Here is a 19,149-nt window from a genome sequence, read left to right as displayed (position 1 = left end):
TGGAGGTAAGAGCCTTTCAAGGCTTTCCTGCCAATGGTCCCTATAGAAGTAAACCATCTGACATGTCCTTCTCCTATCCACCAGCAGTACTACAGAGACTTATTAAATTAAAAGTAAAGGAAGTAGTAATATCACTTTCCACCCAACTGAGTAATGAGGACATAGAAATTTCAGCAGAAAACAGGCAATTCTCACTAAAGACAAAACATGTTACAAGTCTATAGTGACTGTCAGATTTGATTTCCCCACAGAAAGAATAGAACAATGTATATTTCTGACAAGTAGCCTCATAATCTACAGTTTATAGAAATGGCCACTTAACCTAAGTTCAAAGAATATTTGCTGAGCACCTTTGCTAGAGGCTTATTAATAATATTACAGTACATGGCACATACTAATAAAATAGTATCTAACAATTAATGAATGCCTACTTTTTCCAGGTACTGTGCTGAGCATTTAGACTGTCTCTCAAGGATGTGAAGAAAAACGAACCTTCTTGCACAGTTGGTGGGGAATGCTAACTGGGCAACCACTCTGGAGAACAGTACGGAGGTTCCTCAAAAAGTTAAAAATAGAACTACCCTATGATCCATTAACTGCACTACTGGGTATTTACCCAAAAAATACAAAAACCCCAATTCAAAGGGATATTTGCATCCCTATATTTATAGCAGTAGTATTTACAATAAACAAATTATATAAAAGCAGTCCAAGTATCTGTGGATAGATGAATGCATAGAGAAGATGGGACACACACACACACACACACACACACACACACACACACACAGAGGAATATTATTCAGCCATAAAAACGAATGAAATCTTCCCATTTGCAATGATGTGGATGGAGCTAAAGAGTATAATGCCAAGTGAAATAAGTCAGAGAAAGACAAATACCATATGATTTTACTCATATGTGGAATTTAAGAAACAAAACAAACAGGCAAAGGAAAAAAGAGACAAAGCAAGAAGCAGACTCTAACTACAGAGGATAAACTCTGATGGTCATCAGAGGAGAGGTGAGGGGTGGGGAGGGACAGCTGACCAGGTGATAGGGGTTGAGGAGGGCACTTGTCATGATATACACTGGGTCACGTATGGACATGCTGAGTCACTATACTGTACACTGCAAGTAATACAACACTGCATGTTAACTAGAATTAAAATGAAAAATTTAATGATAAATAAATAGATTGTCTCATTTAATCCTAACAACCACCCTTTGATGTGGCTACTATTATTATCTCCATTTTAAAAAATAAGGAAACTGAGGCTTAGAAGGCTACACAACATTTGCAGTCACACAGCAAGTGGGATAGAATCAAAGTTCACATCAAGTATATCCATCTTCAGAACCTGTCCTTAGTGGCCATGCTCTGCTAAAGTTCTGTTTAAAGCACACGGGAGGTGGGGGGGGGGGGCACCTGGGTGGCTCAGTCGGTTATGCGTTTTGGCTTCGGCTCAGGTCATGATCTTATAGTTCATGGGCTCCAGCCCCACACCAGGCTCTGTGCTGATAGCTAGCTCATAACATGGAACCTGCTTCAGATTCTCTGTTTCCTTCTCTCTCTGACCATCCCCTGCTCATGCTCTGTCTCTCAAAAATAAAAAAACATTAAAAAAAATTTTTTTAAGCAAACTAGGGGCACCTGGGTGGCTCAGTCAGTTAAGCATCCAACTTCGGCTCAGGTCATAATCTCATAGTTCCCGAGTTCAAGCCGTGTGTCAGGTTCTGTGTTAACAGCACAGAGCCTAAAGCCTGCTTCAGGTTCTGCGTCTCCTTCTCTCTCTGCCCCTCCTCTGCTCACACTCTGTCTCTCTCTCAAAAATAAAAATAAAAAATAAAAAATTTAAAAACCTGCAAATTAGCTTCCTTTCATCCAGAACCGCCATCTTCCAGTGATTCACCAAATGACCAACAAAAAGGGAAAGAAGAGAGGTACTTGCTATATGTTCTCTAGGCCTTTTAGAAAACATGGAGTTCTTCCTTTGTGGACATCAAGAGAATGGGCACTGTTCAAAAAGGAATGCCCCCACAGACTTCATCAAAATACAAAGCTTCTGCACAGCAAAGGAAACAAGCAGCAAAACCAAAAGGCAACCAACAGAATGGAAGATATTTGCAAACAATATATCATATAAAGGGTTACTATCCAAAATCTATAAAGAACTTATTAAGTTCAATACCTGAAAAATAATCCAGTGAAGAAATGGTCAGAAGACATGAATAGACATTTCTCCAAAGAAGACATCCAGATGGCCAACGAATACATGAAAAGATGCCCAACATCACTCATCATCAGAGAAATACAAAACAAAACCACAACAAGATGCCACCTCATACCTATCATAATGGCTAATATTAACAACTCAAGAAACAACAGATGTTGGAGAGGATGTGGAGAAAGAGAAATGCTTTTGCCCTGCTGGTGGGAATGCAAACTGGTGCAGTCCATCTGGAAAACAGTATGGAGGTTCCTTAAAAAATTAAATATAGAACTACCCTACAACCCAGTAATTACACCACTAGGTATTTATCCAAAGGATACAGGTGTGCTGTTTTGAAGGGGCACATGCACCCCGATGTTTAAAGCAGCACTATCAACAATAGCCAAAGTATGGAAAGAGCCCAAATGTCCATCGACAGATGAATAATAAAAAAGATGTGGTATACATATACGATGGAATATTACTCGGCAATCAAAAAGAATGAAATCTTGCCATTTGCAACTACATTGATGGAACTAGAGGATATTATGCTAAGAGAAATTAGAGAAAGACAAATATCATATGACCTCACTGATAGGACTTTAAGATACAAAACAGATGGCCATAGGAAAGGGAAGCAAAAATAACATAAAAACAGGGAGGAGGACAAACATAAGAGAGTTAAATATGGAGACCAACAGAGGGTTACTGGAAGGGTTGTGGGAAGGGGGATGGGCTAAATGGGTAAGGGGCATTACAGAATCTACTCCTGAAATCGTTGTTGCACTACATGCAAACTAACTTGGATGTAAATTAAAAATAAATAAATAAGGAAAAAAGGAACGCCCCACAAATGTTAACACTGCAAAACTGGAAGAGTCTACAGCGTTACCCAGCATGCTGTTGGCATTGTCATAAACAAACAAGTTAAGGGCAAGATTCTTGCTGAGAGAATTAATGTACATATTGAGCATATTAGACACTCAAAGAGCTGAGACTGCTCTGAATCGTGTGAAGGAAAATGATCAGAAAAAGAAGGACACCAAGGAGAAAGGTACTTGGTTCAGCTGAAGCACCGGACTGCCCCACTCAGAGAAGCACACTGTGAGAACCAGCGGACAGGAGCCTGAGCTGCCGGAGCCCATTCCCTATGAATTCATGGCATGGTAAGTGTAAATAAATAAATAAATAAATAAATAAATAAAAGACCCTAAGACTGTAAAAAAACAAAACAAAAAAACCAGATTGAAGTATTAGAATACAAAGTTTAATTTAATTCTTTATGCACATTTTAACTATCATTAATAAATTAGAAAGTAGAGGGGCCACTCTGGCCTGAACTTCTTGAGATTTTCAGAGCGACTTCAAGGCACATTTGAGGAGACTCACCCAAGGTGTTGATTTTGCTCTGTTTTCCCTTATTGTCACCTCAGCTGTCACCACAGGCATTACAGTGCTGGCCTCTGCCATGTTTACCCTGGTATCTACTGCTGCAGGGGGGGACTGGCTCCCTGAGTGCAGGTCCAGTGCCCTGTGCTGCCTGGTGCCACGCACCAAGCTGCAGCAACACCACCAGGCTGGACAGAATGGAAACATGAAAACAGTGCCATTCTGACCTGACACATTCAAGATACATCAAAAATCCAACCTTCCCATGCTGTGTATATCTCAAAAATTTTTTCACTTATATAAAAGATGCTTTTAAGTAGTAGAGGTTTTTTTTTTGAGGTTTAATTTATTTATTTTTTGGTACTTTCTACACCCAACTTGGGACTTGAACTCACAGCCCTGATATCAAGAGTCATGCTCTCGCTTGTCACTGAGCCAGCCAGGTACCCCAGTAGTCATTTTATTTTCAATAACTGGCAAAAGGAGAAAGGCGGTAAAAGACATTAATATATTAAAATTGAACAGCGATAAAATTATTTAAACACAGGGACGCCTGGGTGGCTCAGTTGGTTAAGTGTCCGACTCGTGGGTTTTGACTCAGGTCATGATCTCATGATTCATGGGATATCTCTCTCTCTCCTCTCTCTCTGCCCCTGCCCAACTTGTGCTCTCACAGTAAATAAACTAAAAAATATATATAAAAAATAATAATTTAAACAAAATGAAATAAGAAAAAGGATGTGATCTTAATGGTAAATATAACTTGATTTACAAAAATTTTATTGTAAAAATACTATTTATTAAGTCAATTATCCAGCTATTCCCTGAAATTTTTTGTAATAAGATGGGACTTGATACATATAACATGGCTAACAGAGCCTGACATGGGGCTCAAACCCATGAACTGTGAGATCATGACCTGAGCTGAAGCCAGACACTTAACTGACTGAGCCACCCAGGTGCCCCCAACATGGCTAATTTTAAAAAAAAGAGGCAAACAAAAATCCTAAGATGTTACCAACTGAAATTTAAATACAATTTGGCTACTAAATTAAACACACTATGTAATCTGGATTGGCAGTAACTACATCAGTGGAAAAGTCAGTAAAAAGGATACATATACACTTGAAACACTTTAAAACAAATGTACATTAATTCACTAATTTTTGATGTTGGACCATGGTTTTTTTGTTTGTTTGTTCTTTGGGGGTAGGGGTTAGCTGACTGGAGTTCTTAAGCAAATCACAACCAAACACATGTACTACTTAAGAGTTTCCATTTTTCAGAAAAGCAAAAACCTGTGAAACAACCTCAGTATAGAATCCTGGTTTATGACTACCCCTCAGGTATTTTTATGTGCCTTACTGTTCCCTAGTTTAGACCAAAAAAGATATAAAGCAATTTGGTTTTCTTGAATCTTCCCAAAACATTTAACTTACGTCACAGAAAAATAACACTCTTCCCTCGTTCATAGTTCACGGTGTATGTAATATTTTAATTAATGTGCATAATTACAACAACAAGTACGCTGCCTAACAGGCTTGAGAACAAACACCGTGCCCCCTGGTACACACACCACCCCAGCAGTGGAAGCAGCCACCTCCTGCTCCCGGAAGGCGGGTGGCACCTGCAGGGCCTCGGGTTGAGAGGTGGGCGAATCTCTGAGGTCTGAATGTTCATGCAGCTGTATCTACTGTGAACTTGCTCTCCTGACTGTTTTCACAAACGTATATGTAAGTGACTGGGAGGTCATCTTACGTCAATGTTTCTGACAATAGTGCTGGGATGGAACTACAATTAGGAAGAACGGGTCTGTTTTATAGAATGACTGCTCTCGTTCGCACATGAATGTCAAGGACTCCTTACTACACTCTGCAGAGAGATTTATGGCATTTGCTCCGTTTTGGTTTACACAACTGAGTATTTCTTTGCCCCATAATTAAGCATCAGTTTGTAAGCTTCTGGAGGCACTCATGTTATACTTTTAATATTTAGCTCAACTTTGTGCTAAATCTGTGAACACGTGCTAGCAAAATAATCTTCTCCGGCTTCAAATGTCCTTCTGACATCTTGGTCTCTCAGTTCCTGAAACTTCGTATCTTGACCACTCACAAATGAGACCTGGTCAGTCCCAGTCATTACCAACAAGCACAGCCTGTCCCTCACCTTGACTTCACATTCCATCTCGGACCCTTCCTCCTCGTCCTCCCAGCTCGCTCTCTCTCCCACCACCACTCTTGGAATGCTTCCGTTCCTCTGGATCTACTCTTTGCTGACTCTACCCGCTTTCTTCCCCTTCATCCTTATGATATCTGTCTGCTTCCCTTGCCCAAGCGAAATTCTGTGGTCAGTCACTATAAATGACTCCCCCCTCCACTCCTTTATACCACTAAAGCTTCTTCACACTTGCCCAGCGGGTGCCAGCCCTGGGTAAACCGAACTCTCCATCTGGTGTGCATCTGTACCCACGCAGCGGAACGCGGCCAGAGAAAACTACTCCACAACGCTGCTCCATCTCAATTCCAACTCATGCTCTCAGCGATCGCTTTATTTCCCTAGTCCATTTGGTCTCCCTCTCTCCTATATGGCGTTCCACCCATTTCCCCTTGTCTTCAAATTCTCCATAAGTACCCTTTTCTCCTCACTCTCAGCTGATGGAGGATCTGGTTTCCTAGGACACTGAGAAACGTGAATAATCAGAAGCAAATTCTTATAAATTTCCTCTAACCACACTTACCCTACCCGTGTGCTCTACCTCCCCCCCGCTGCATGGATGAACTCTGTGTGGCAGAACAATGAAAAGCATATGGGTACTGGCCCCAGAAAACCCACAACACATCCTAGCATGCTACTGCTCGATACCACCTGAACGGTCCTGAGTAGGTCATCTAACCCCGCTCAGCTTCAGTCTCTTCACCTATAAAGGAGGGCTAATGAGGTACATTTGATAAAGCTATTATTATGAGGACAAAATAACTGGCACATAATATGAGCGTCTCATTAAATATTACTTCCCTTACACTTTATCTTATTTTAAAAATAGCTTGTGAGAATGTAAATTGGCATAGATACTATGGAAAACAGTATGGAGGTTCCTCAAAAAATCAGAAATAAAATTGCCATATGATCCAAAAATTCTACTTCTGGGTATATATCTGAAAGGAATGAGAACCATAACTTGAAGAGACATCTGCACCCCCATGTTCACTGCAGCATTATTTACCACAGTCAAGATAGAGGTAAGGGTCCCATGGATCGATGAACAGATACTGATGCAGTATATGTATATGGTGCAGGATTATTCAACCTTAAAAAAAGAACGAAATCCTACCATTTGTGACAACATTATGAGGACATTATGCTAAGTGAAATAAGAGAAAGACAAATACTATATGATCTCACTTAAAGGTGACATCTAAAGGAATCTAGTCTACTCAGAGATTACAAAGAACAGGGGTGCCTGGGCGGCTCACTCAGTTGAGCGTCCGACTTCAGCTCAGGTCATGATCTCACAGATTTGTGGGTTCGAGCCCTGCATTGGGCTCTATGCTGACCGCTAGCTCAGAGCCTGGAGGCTGTTTCAGATTCTGTGTCTTTCTTTCTTTCTCTGCCCCTCCCCTGTTCATGCTCTGTATCTCCCAAAAATAAGTAAATATAAAAAAAAATAAAAATAAAAGATACAGAGAACATATGGGGGTGTATGGGTGAAGGTGGTCAGAAGGGACAAACTTCCAGTAATAAGTCATGGGGATGTCATGTACAATACGGTGGCTGTGGTTAATAATTCTGTATTGTATATTTGAAATTTGTTAAGCAAGCATATCTTAAGAATTCTCACAAGAAAAAATTTATAACTGTGTGGTGATAGATGGATTCTTGCTTCAGTACACAAGAAAACTTTCAAATATAACATTTTTGAGTCAAAAATAAATCTTTATTTCATTATTTTATTATTGATTATGATTTCTATTCATAATTTTTTCCCTCTAAAGGCTTCTCTCTCCTAAATCATGAAATAAACTCTGCCCTGTAGTTGGGACTAATTTGAGTCCTATAAACTGCTGATGTAGACTATGGAGTAATAAATGGAACACAGATTGATATACAGCCTTAATAAAACTGCTCTACTTGGCCAGGTTTCCCAGAGTCAGCTAGAATGAGGAGAAAGATCACATTAAATCACCATAGGCATTGCAATTCTAGATAATGGGATTGTCCCTTTCCTTTCTGAAGTCAATTCAAATAAATATTTTTGTATTTGCTACTCGTTTTTGCCTTCAAAACTGACGTTAAGTCCTACTTCCTTCATCTAGCCTTCCTTGATCAACCACACCCAGTGTGCCCACCACTCACCCTAGCCTCTGGTATACCCCACTGCTTGATGACATTGACTAGGGGCCCTGAGAATCACGAACTGTCCTTGGTGCTTGGCATACATCATTTCATTTGAAACTCACGTGATGTCTACGGCCATACCACCCTGAACGCGCCCGATCTCGTCTGAAACTCACGTGAACACTAGAAGGCAGGAATCGTGACAGTTTGTAGGTGAAGAAACCAAGATTCAACAACTTAGCTAAAGTGATATGGCTGGGAAGGTAGGGAACTGGGATGCAAAACTGCCCACCTCCAAGGTCAGCTCTCAACCATCGCCCCAGGCTGCCCCCGTAGCAGGAGTCCTACGGTCACTCACCTCATCCTGTACATCACTGTGGAATGAAGTGGTCTTGCCTACCCAACCTGCACACTGTGTGGTGTAGTTTTACCATAACTTTGACCTCTTGCCTTCCTAGGCCACACAGGAACCCTGGAGGCAGTAGTCTGTGTCTAGGCTGCCAGCTCTGGTAAGAAAACAGAAGGTGGCGGTCATCCCAGCGGCAGGCAGCACAACCGGGCGGCACAAGAAAACCAGCCTTGCTCGTTCCAAGAGTGAGATGAGCAACACCAAGAGTTCCAACAGCACACTGTCCAGATGGGGGACGAGGGGGCGCCAGAACCAACTGCTAACTTACCGCAGACATAGCGCTGGTTTCGTGACTACTGGCAACAGGTGCTTCCATCGTACATTTCATGCATTTAAGTGTGAAACTGAAGTCTCTACTGGAAATGTTACGCGATAAGGCAGAAAACAATCAAGAACTTTCATCTTTCAACAGTAACTAGAGATTCTTGCGCAAATCCCACTCAGTTCAGATGTGAACTGGGCACCGGCAAACTACTTTTAGTACAATAAGCTATTCCTGTTCCAACTCTTGTATAAAGACTAGAGAATAAAAGAATAGATGGTGAGAAATAAAACTACAGTTGTGAGGGGAAAACAAACTGAAAGTATTCTTATTACTATCAATGACTTCTTATGGTCTTTTATGGAAGAGCTATGCCTTGGAAACCAGAGTAAAATTAAAACATGTTGGAAGGACTGACCTACACTATCCAGTGTGGTATCCATAAGCCACATGAGGCCACTGGGCACCTAAACTGTGCCACACTGAGAGGGGTAACAATTATAAAATATATGCCAGTTTTAAGGACTTCATACAAAAAAAATAGAAAATAGCAATAGTTTTTCTACATTGATTGCACATTGAAATAATATTCTAGATATGCTGTGATAAATAAAAGGTTATAAAAATTAATTTTGCCTGTTCTTTTTTTACTTTTTTAATAAGGCTGTTGAAACATTTTAAGTTAAGTATATCGCTTATATTACCTTTCTAGTGGACAGTGCTAGTACAGAATGTGCTGTAGGAAAACTAGGAAAAGAATCTCAGTAGTGATTCAATAAGCTGTTTAGATTTGTCAGTCCTTCATTAACAGCCTGTTCTAGAGAGTTCTAGCTTCCCGAAGATGTGGATGTCTGGTGTTATTTGAACACAAGACTTAAAACCAGAACGGTAGCTTGAGTTTGAGGATGATCTCTGCCACTGACCAGCTTTGAAGTCCATGACTTCCCAGCCACAAAATCTTAGGTAAGTGACAACTCAGAGCCAACCCACGTCCTCATCCTATTATGAGTTAAATGCAATAACATAAAGAGCCTAGTACTTTATTTATTTATTTTTTAATGTTTATTTATTTTTGAGAGAGACAGAGACAGCACACAAGCAAGCGAGGGGCAGACAGAGGGAGACACAGAATCCGAAGCAGGCTCCAGGATCTGAGCTGTCAGCACAGTGCCCAATGCAAGGCTTGAACCCATGAACCATGAGATCATGACCTGAGATGAAGTCAGACGCTCAACAAACTGACCCACCCAGAAGCCCCAAGAGCCTAGTACTTTAAATGGTAAATATTACTGTAATAAAATTTCTATGACATGCTTTTTAAAATATTTTGGTGTCACTTGATTTTAAAGAAAACTAATACAATTAGTGATCTTATCACTGATGTTTTAAAAACTTCAGCTTCTAAATTCTAATAAAAAAGACATTTAATTCTAATAAAATTCTAATAAAAAGTATGCACTATTAGGAAAGATTATAGAATCTTCATCTTTGGAGATCTTCAGGAAGAGAAGAAGCCTATTATTTCTCCTGTAAAGTTTAAATCAGAGAGCTGAGCAGAAAGATCAGTTCAAGCGATCTGTTAAACAGAGTCACATCTGGTCTGAAAACTCATCTGCTGGGTGATGTGGAATTCACTTAATATTTGTGGAATATCAGCTTCCTTGTTGATCAGGGAAAGGCAGCTGACTGCATGATCTCTAAAATCCCTGTCAGCATTAGGACTCTTCTCAACAATGAATCCTTGGGGCACCTGGGTGGCTCAATCGGTTAAGCGTCCGACTTCAGCTCAAGTCACGATCTCATAGTTCGTGAGTTTCGGAGCCCCGCATCAGGCTCTGTGCTGAGAGCACGGAGCCTGGAGCCTGCTTCAGATTCTGTGACTTCCTCTCTGTCTGCCCCTCTCCTTCTCACATGGTGTCTCTGTCTCGCTCTCAAAAATGAACAGTAAAAAAAATTTTTTTTTAAAAACAAAAGCAATGAATCCAGAGGTCACTATGGGATTCCTGTGCACCATTTTCAAACCATGCTTACTTCTCACATTCTCTAGTCTACACATCTGTTGTAAAGGAGTATCCTGACAGTCTTCCAAAAAACCTCCATGCCTGGGTTGTTTCCCCCATGAACTTCCATAAACTCATTCCTTCCCTACAACCGCCTCCTTCGATGCTTCTGTGTACGTATCCTGTTCAACCTGTTCAGTATTCACAAGAGAAAACCACCCTCTCCCCACATCTTCAACTCCAGGGTCCACTTTAACGACTGGAGTCGAGTCGTTAACAGACACATGTTAAACCTGGAAACAGTACATAGTAAAATGACTGTCAGGGGTGCCTGGGTGGCTCAGTCGGTTAAACATAGTAAAATGACTGTCATTTAACTCAGTGTCAAAAGTAACAAAAACGATCTATTACACAATTATTTGTAAATCACCTGCTGACTGGTTATGTTTTTTTGTTTGTATTAACTGGGGATCAATCAGAACAGGATCCTTTATTTTTATTTTATTTTCTGATTGAGGATTAATTAAAACTTCTTCAGCTTTACCCCAGGGATACATGTAACTTTAGGAAATTAATTTTGCTTTCTGTGACATAGTTGATTATCTCTAAAAGAAAATTAATAATAATTACATGTTCAAATGAACTGTGACCCCAGTTATAAATGTATAAACTATCAAATTTCAAACCTCCCACAGTAAAAGCAGAGATATCAATAACGATGTCAAGGCAAAATTTTACAGAGGTAGGAGTTCTGAAAAAACAAAAAAGAGAAAATGAAAGAATCCCTTACTGCTGCCCAATGACAGGGTATTTTTGCTTTTCATGTGCTAATGCAAGCCAATCTGGAAGCCAGTTTTATGGTCAGCCCAACTTTTTCAACTACTTGAGAAGAAAATGTTAAGGTACCTCCCCGCTTTACAAGTAAGTAGCACCTGTGGGGCACCTGGGGGGCTAGTCAGATAAACATTCAACTCTTGATTTTGGCTCAGATCATGATCTCAAGGTTCATGAGACTGAGCTCCACACCGGGCTCTGCGCTGACAGTGCAAAGCCTACTTGGGATTCTCTCTCTCCCTCTCTCTCTGCCCCTCCCCTGTCCGCTCTTTCTCTCTCAAAATAAACAAACTTTAAAAAGTAGCACCCCGGGGTGCCTGGGTGGCTCAGTCGGTTAAGCATCGGCTTCGGCTCAGGTCATGATCTCACGGTTCGTGGGTTCGAGCCCCACGTCAGGCTCTGTACTGACAGCTGGCTCAGAGCCTGGAGCCTGCTTCTGGTTCTGTGTCTCCCTCTCTCTCTGACTCTCCCCTGCTCATGCTGTCTCTCTCTGTCTCTCAAAAATAAAAACATTTAAAAAAATAAAAAATAAAAAGTAGCACCTGTAAGTCACTAACAGGTAAATTAAGATCTCTGCTTGCTTTTTTTTTTTTCTTTTTTAGAGAAAAACCTCTTTTCTGGGCATGGCTTTTATAGCATGGCTTCCTGGCACTACTGGTGAAGAGCATACACACTGTGTGGGCAGACAGATTTTAGTTCTACTATTGTTACCCCATACCACTAAATACAGCGGCCTTGATCTCTATGGGCTTCTCTGTGAGGCACACCATGTTCGGTATGGCCCACATCCTTTCCAGCAAGTCCATGCTCTTCCCTCTTCTTTCTCAACAACACGGCTCTGGTAAGCCTCCGACAGGGCAGCCTGCAGTGTGTGCTCTGAGCCCTTCTCCTCACCGTCTGATTCCTGCCCCCAACCCTCCAGCCACGAGGCCCTTCCTCAATACAAGCCCAACCTGAGACCCTTTCTAGCATGCCTCAGTAAATAAATGCATTTATAATGTAAAATAATCTAGGAAGTAGCAGCCTTCCTGAATGTGCCCAATGATTACAACAGAACAATTACTACCCTCAGAAAATCAGGCTACACTTCTGACAAATCCTGTTCTCTTCCAGGTCTCCTGGACCTTTGAGGAACAAGCAAATATGACAACAGTTTAGGTTTCTCACGGCAATCAGTAACATTGAACAAAACAGCCCTCTAGAAGATAACACAGGTGCCTGCAGGGAGTCACTCTGAGAATGGTGTACTTCCTTTCTAGAAGCAGGATATGCTCAAAGCGACAGCTGATGGGCAATCACGGTTTCTCCAGATGCTAACAAGAAACCCTGCAATGAAGGGTATTTTCAAAGCACCCACCTTGTTGAGCACATCTCGCTGGCAGCCAAGATAAAGATTGGGAAGAATCCGGGTTGGCCCAATGTTGGCAACAGGTAGGCAAGGCTGAGAAATGCAGCTAGGGACAATAGCAGATTTTCCTTCACAGAGGCCAGGGAAACAACGAGAGAACTCCGCAAACCCACCTAAGAACAAACATCATAAAAATCATTATGCCATGCACAACAATAAAAACCAGCCTTCCCAAATAGAACTGGTTGAAAAGAAAACTCAAATCCCACAGATGCACTGTCCATGTACTCCTAGACACAGCTGTCCACCACGGAGCGAGGCGCACAGCCCGGCAGCGAGCCTGCGAGTACACGGCCACAGTGGGGAGATGCACCCCTGCAGACGCCTAACAGGACTCTTTCTCCCTCTCTCCAACCTCACATACCCTACCATCTCCACCCTGCCCCCTCATCACCCAATTGAATACTTTCCTGTAAAAGAGGATTTAAAATATGTAGCAAATGGGGGGGCCTCAGTGACTCAGTTAAGCGTTTGATTCTTGATTTCAGCTCAGGTCATGATCTCATGGTTTGTGAAATCAAGCCCAGAGCCTGCTTAGGATTCTGCCTCTTCCCCTCTCTCTGCCCCTCCCACGATGGCGCACATATGCTCACTCACTTGCACGCGCTCTCTCTCTCAAAATAAATAAATATTTAAAAAATAAAACAAGTTGCAAATAATCAAGCCAAGACAACCATTCACAGAGGAAAAATGGGGATATTGAAAAAAAAAAAACATGAACTGAAGACAGGTGTTATTTCTTCAAAATAAAACTGATCAATTTAAAAATTCTAGAATTAAATTTAAATTTTCCTACCATGTATGGATTTTTATGTCAAAGGGATCACAAACATATGTGCCCCTACTCTTAAAAATACTCTCCATATCAAATCTTTGAGATTTCCTAAACAGTTAAGGCTCCCATAATTACCAGTGACTCCTGGGCTCCACTGGTCATTTCGCTGAGCACTGTGAAGAAGTGGTGACAGACCCTAATTTCTTAGGGTACATAAAGGCCTTGTGGCAAGATTCCTAGACCCAGAAGAATCCCATTTTTCCTAGTCCAGTCCTTACTATGATCTGCTCTGTGACCTTCATTAAATCACCATCTTGCCATTTCTTAATGACAAGACACCTACCTAACCACTGGTGGCACCCTCACCCCTCTGCAAAAGAAAAAATGAATATGGTCTTCCCCGAGTTTTCCAAAATAAATATTCCTTGCTATCCAACTCCAAACCCAAAATCTAAAGATTCTCATAAATTTTCAGAGAAATCCCCTGGTAGCCAAACCCTCATTACTCATCAAGTTCAAAGTTAGGAAGCAAACAGATTTGGATCATAGGAAATACCTGTATCTTTTTAGTACTATTAATTAAAAAACAATTAACATGTTATTAGGAGACTGGGCAACCCCACTTTTACCTCTTTGATCAAGCCTTAAACAAGATCTTAAAATCTTGTTAAACATTTATCTTTGAGTTATATTCTGTTAGTCTTTAGTCCACTTCCAGAAGCATCTAAAACATGCCCACAAAAACTGCAGACGTGCAGGGAGCTGGGAAGGGAGAGTATCATCCCTTATTATCCCCTGTAGAATGTTTAACTCAGGTTGAATCTGCTGGGCCCCTCTGTGTACTGTCTGTGCTCAGGACAGGTTCCACAAGCAGTAAGCTAGGATGGCAGGAAGCCCGTGACAGCTATGGCACCTGCAAAATGCTGAAGTGTCACTTCTAACCTCCTACCTCAGTGTCTGCACGGTTTTTACTCATCAGCAGTTCTTAAGGTAACCTGATAGAAAGGGTAGGTGGTTCCGTTACAGAAATCCCACACTCCTGTATGCAACAGAGAGGCCTTCAGGACATGTTCCTGTATGGTTTCATGGCTTCATTACTTACCATGTCCAAGCATGACCTTCAGCCACACAAAACCCACGGTCATTTCACACTCTGATGCTGTTCCTCATCCAGGAGTCTCACCACCGCTGCCGTGCCCTGTGCATGCACACGCAGCAAGCAAAACACAGACAAGCCCACAACTGATAGCAGAGAAAGAGCACAGACTGCGTTCAGATGCACCGAGGAGCCAGCCTCACCTGGGAGGCCTTCCTCCACCCTGGATCTGCAGCTATTTGTTTAGCTACATCTTGTTAGGATTCACCAGAGAGACAAAGTGAAAAAAGCAAGGCTTCTAAGGTACATTTCCCAAAGTATGTTCCAAAGCACCTGAGTCCTGCAGGAAGCTGACAGACAAGATAGTGGTCCAAAACGTGAGAGAAATACTGCATATCATATCTCCCTGGGAGAATCACAGCACATATTAGCATATTAAAGGCTCCAAGAAAACGAGTGTAATTTTACTCACATTAAGTTCCCAAACCATCCACCCCCGCCTAAAATCTATTAACAGTAAGGGCACCTCACACTTGCGGAAATGCTACACAAGGGCACAGCAAGTGCTGAAATGGAGTCAGCCACGATCCTACACCTATGAACAGAACCCACGGAGACTCTCAAGAAAAGGCTCGGCCTACCTTGGCCTATGTATCAGGGTGTCATTGATTAGGATTTATAATTTTGTTTCTGTTAGTGCTCTGTCCCTTTTCAGCCTAAGTGCATAACACAGTTATTTACGGTGACGTGTGGTCCCCCCTGCCCCAAAGTAGTTCTTGTAACAGTAAGTGTTACAGGGTCTCATCATTCTTGGTCTATCTTACACCTACCCAACATAATAACCGGCAGGCACTACTTTGATTACAATTGTAGGAGTTTAAATATTAATAAACCTCTGTTAACTTCTGTGGGTCTGGTGTTTCTCCAAAGAGCTGCTGTCAGATTTTTTTTCTATCCTGCCTCCAATACAGTTCATATGATAGCCTCTCATTTAAATCCAACAGAACAATATTTTATTAAACAGTCTCAGAGAAGAGAGAAACAGTCCAAGGAAACTCCACTTGAATTCCATTTTAAATTTATAAGCAATCAGATATACAAATAATACAAGTAATCAACGAATTACCCTAACAATCATTGTTAATGTTACCAAACACCAATGTTTGTTCAGCAATAAACGTTGCTCTAAGCACTTTACAAGTTCTTATTCAATCTTTATAACTACGAGGTAAATGCTATTCCCATTTTACAGATAAGAAAACAGAGGTTCAGGAAAACATAGGGTAATAACTGGCAGAACTAAGATATGAGCCCCAGCAGTCTGGCCCTAGAGACTGTACACTCAATGGCTGTGCTGTATCATCACTTCTCCAAATACTACAAGATTAACTCTCTCTTAGGATATGGGGACAGCCTTGCTGATTTCAATGGGGTCCTGCCCTCACTAGCTGTGACTTGCCAGGTCTCAATACCAGACTGAAATGGTCACGGATCTCTCGCAAACTGATGGCACAGCCTCTCTTCCCCAAAGCTATTTGGTTCAAAAGCTTCAATGTGGGAGACAAAAGAGGTCTGACATGACCAGAGGCACAAGAGACACTAAATGCACTTCCCGTGAAACCAGTAACAGAGTCAACAGATGAACTAGTTAAAATATGAATACAGTCACTGGTTTGTCGGGATCACAGTGTGCGAGGGGGCTGTGAAGCTGAAAGCTGTCCGACTTTATCACTAATTACTACCATGATCCTAAATCACTTTTAACTTTGGAAGATCTCAAAAGTGAGTGTGGCTCTAGAAAATTCTAAGAGAAGAGAACTAAGAGCAGCAATCCTGTTTTTAACCTCAGAACAAAACAAAAAAGCCAAACAAAATAGCAATAACACACGGTGTTATAACACATAAACCAAAAAGAAATCTTTTTTTTACCTATCTTTTCAATGAATATTCAAGCACAAACCTGAATAGCCTTAAAATACAGAACAGATTTCGCGAAGTCAGGGCATTTAGTGCTCAGTCTGGACTGAGATGTCCCAAACCATAGTTGCTTCCAGAAAACATGACCTGAGCCAGAGAGTACATTTTCCCTGATCTTTATCTAGGACAATGTTCCACTCCGCTAACACTCCCTCCTTCATTGACAGTTTTTTCCATTCACTGACCTTTCATTCATTGTTGTACTCTAGTGACCTCAGTTTCATTTCATTAATTAACAACAGATGAGAGAGACACTGCCTGATTTCCCCGAACTCTTGAAAAACTATCTGTGGCCTCACCAGCAACTCAGTTTTGAAATATGTCTAAAATGTCCTTCTTCCTCTTACAGACCAGATCTAATAGGAAGAAAAATACAATTCACCTATATAAACTTATTGTTACAAATGGCCGACAGACACAGAACCCATGTTACTGGCCCTGTCAGAACCCTCCACGGTCCCAAACTCCATGTTAGATTCCATTACAAGAAGACGCAACATCGGCGCATTATCCTCCTCTATTGAAAATGTTTCAAAATACTTTTTAAAGAATTGTTCAAGGATTTCGCTCACCATCCAGTCTCTTCAAGTTTCTCCTATTCCTTTTTTTTTTTTAAATGTTTTTTTTTTTTCTTTTGAGAGACAGAGACAGCGTGAGCAGAGGAGGGTCAGAGAGAAAGGGAGACACAGAATACGAAGCAGGCCCCAGGCCCTAAGCTAGCTGTCAGCACAGAGCCCAACGCGGGGCTCGAATCCACAAAGCGTAAGATCATGACCTGAGCTGAAGCCAGACGCTTAACCAACTGAGCCACCCAGGCGCCCCTCTCCTATTCCTATCCCTACCTTTTACGTTGTTTATCAACTGGGAATGTAGAAAATGCAAAGTCGTATAACCCATATGAGCCTCCCTAAGACAGACCTGAGTCTGAATGGTGGCTCCTACTCTTCTCTGCATGCGGAAGCACTTGTTTTGAAGAGAAAGGAAGACCTGTATGCAGACACGCCTGGCCTACAGAGAAATGCGGACAAGGAGACCAGAGGGTAGACATGCAGATTTAGCCTCTACAGATCTGCACAGACAGGCAGTCAGACTACAGTTTCTGTTAATCTTCCACAAGTCTGGCCAGTAGAATGCAGGTTTATACATAAAGATGTATATGTTACTTTGGACAGAGAAAACATGCGGTATATAGCTTAAAGCAATTCATAATTATATATTTTATTCTAACTCAGCCAAGAAAAACTTCTTCCTTAAGAGCCCTATCTCCACAATTCTAATCACAAATACCATGTTCTGTAAAAAGCCAATGTGAGCCATCATTTAATTTTTGGAGAGAAAAAACCCTGCCAAGTAAATAAAATACATGTAACAACTCTACTTAAGCTACTCCAATTAATCACTCTGTTCTCTTTCCTCTTACCCTTGCAACCAGTTATAAATCACATTTTCTTAAAAAGGAATATCTGTAATAAAACAAAAGTAGCACTTTACTAGTTTAGTGATTCCCCAGTCTTTCAGTCAAACTAGAGATGAATGTCAATCCCATTACTTTAAAGACCATTTCCTGCAGGGAGAAATAAAAGAATTCTCCACTTACGGCCACTCATTAGAGGGCTATCTGCAGAGCGGCTCAGAACCTCCCAGAGTGGGAAAAGTTAGAGGCAGCTCCCTCTCATATTCGGAATGGATTCCACAGCATAGAAATCATGCTTACACAAAACTCTACCTTAAGACAGGAAAAGTCAATGCAAATTAATTTTTTATATTAAATTATTTTCACAGAGTTTATATAGCTTCGGTTTTTAAATATGGTTCCCATGGAGTTCAACCTTTGTAAAACAAAGACTCCATTTTTGTGACATAATACAACCCATTAATTTCCTTATTCCAGAATGTATATAAAGAATTTAAATGAAGTATACCTGCACCTGTAGAGAAAACTTCTCTCCATACCGAAAATAAAATCTGCAGTTTTGCTACTGCACAAAGTAGACAACCTTAATACTAAAAACTAAATTGCTGGGGCACCTGGATGGCTCAGTCGGTTAAGTGTCTGATTTTAGCTCAAATTGTGATCTCGCAGCCTGTGGGTTCGAGCCCCGCATCAGGCTATGTGCTGACAGCTCAGAGCCTGGAGCCTGCTTTGGATTCTGTCTCTCTCTCTCTCTCTCTCTCTCTCTCTCTCTCTCTCTCTCTCTGTGTCTCTCTCACTGTGCCCCTCCCCCCACCCACGATTGCTAATATGCAGGCGCACGTGCACTCTCTCTCAAAAATAAACATTAAAAAAAACAAATTGCTGAAATGTATGTTTCAATTGTTGAAATGTTATTTTCACAATAAATACACATTTCACTTCACAGTGAAGTGACGGATTCAGGCAAACTTTATTCTCTAGCCACTCACAAAAAGATTCAAGTATGGTCACATTTCTTCCAGGGGCAGCAGACTACATA

General features: G+C 41.3%; 1 protein-coding gene across 4 annotated transcripts in view; it reads right to left on the bottom strand.

Moving 5' to 3' along the window:
* Positions 1-19,149, bottom strand: part of DUSP16 (dual specificity phosphatase 16) — a 90,192-nt gene that overhangs the window by 15,977 nt on the left and 55,066 nt on the right. For all 4 annotated transcript variants that reach the window (XM_029955772.1, XM_029955774.1, XM_029955771.1 and 1 more), the window contains one exon: positions 12,798-12,961. In XM_029955772.1, coding sequence (XP_029811632.1) covers positions 12,798-12,961 — 164 coding nt within the window. The remainder of the gene's footprint in view (positions 1-12,797; positions 12,962-19,149) is intronic.

This window comes from Suricata suricatta, chromosome 10 (genome assembly GCF_006229205.1).
Source record: "Suricata suricatta isolate VVHF042 chromosome 10, meerkat_22Aug2017_6uvM2_HiC, whole genome shotgun sequence".
Classification (NCBI taxonomy): domain Eukaryota; kingdom Metazoa; phylum Chordata; class Mammalia; order Carnivora; family Herpestidae; genus Suricata; species Suricata suricatta.
This window is presented reverse-complemented; position numbering and strand designations above follow the sequence as displayed.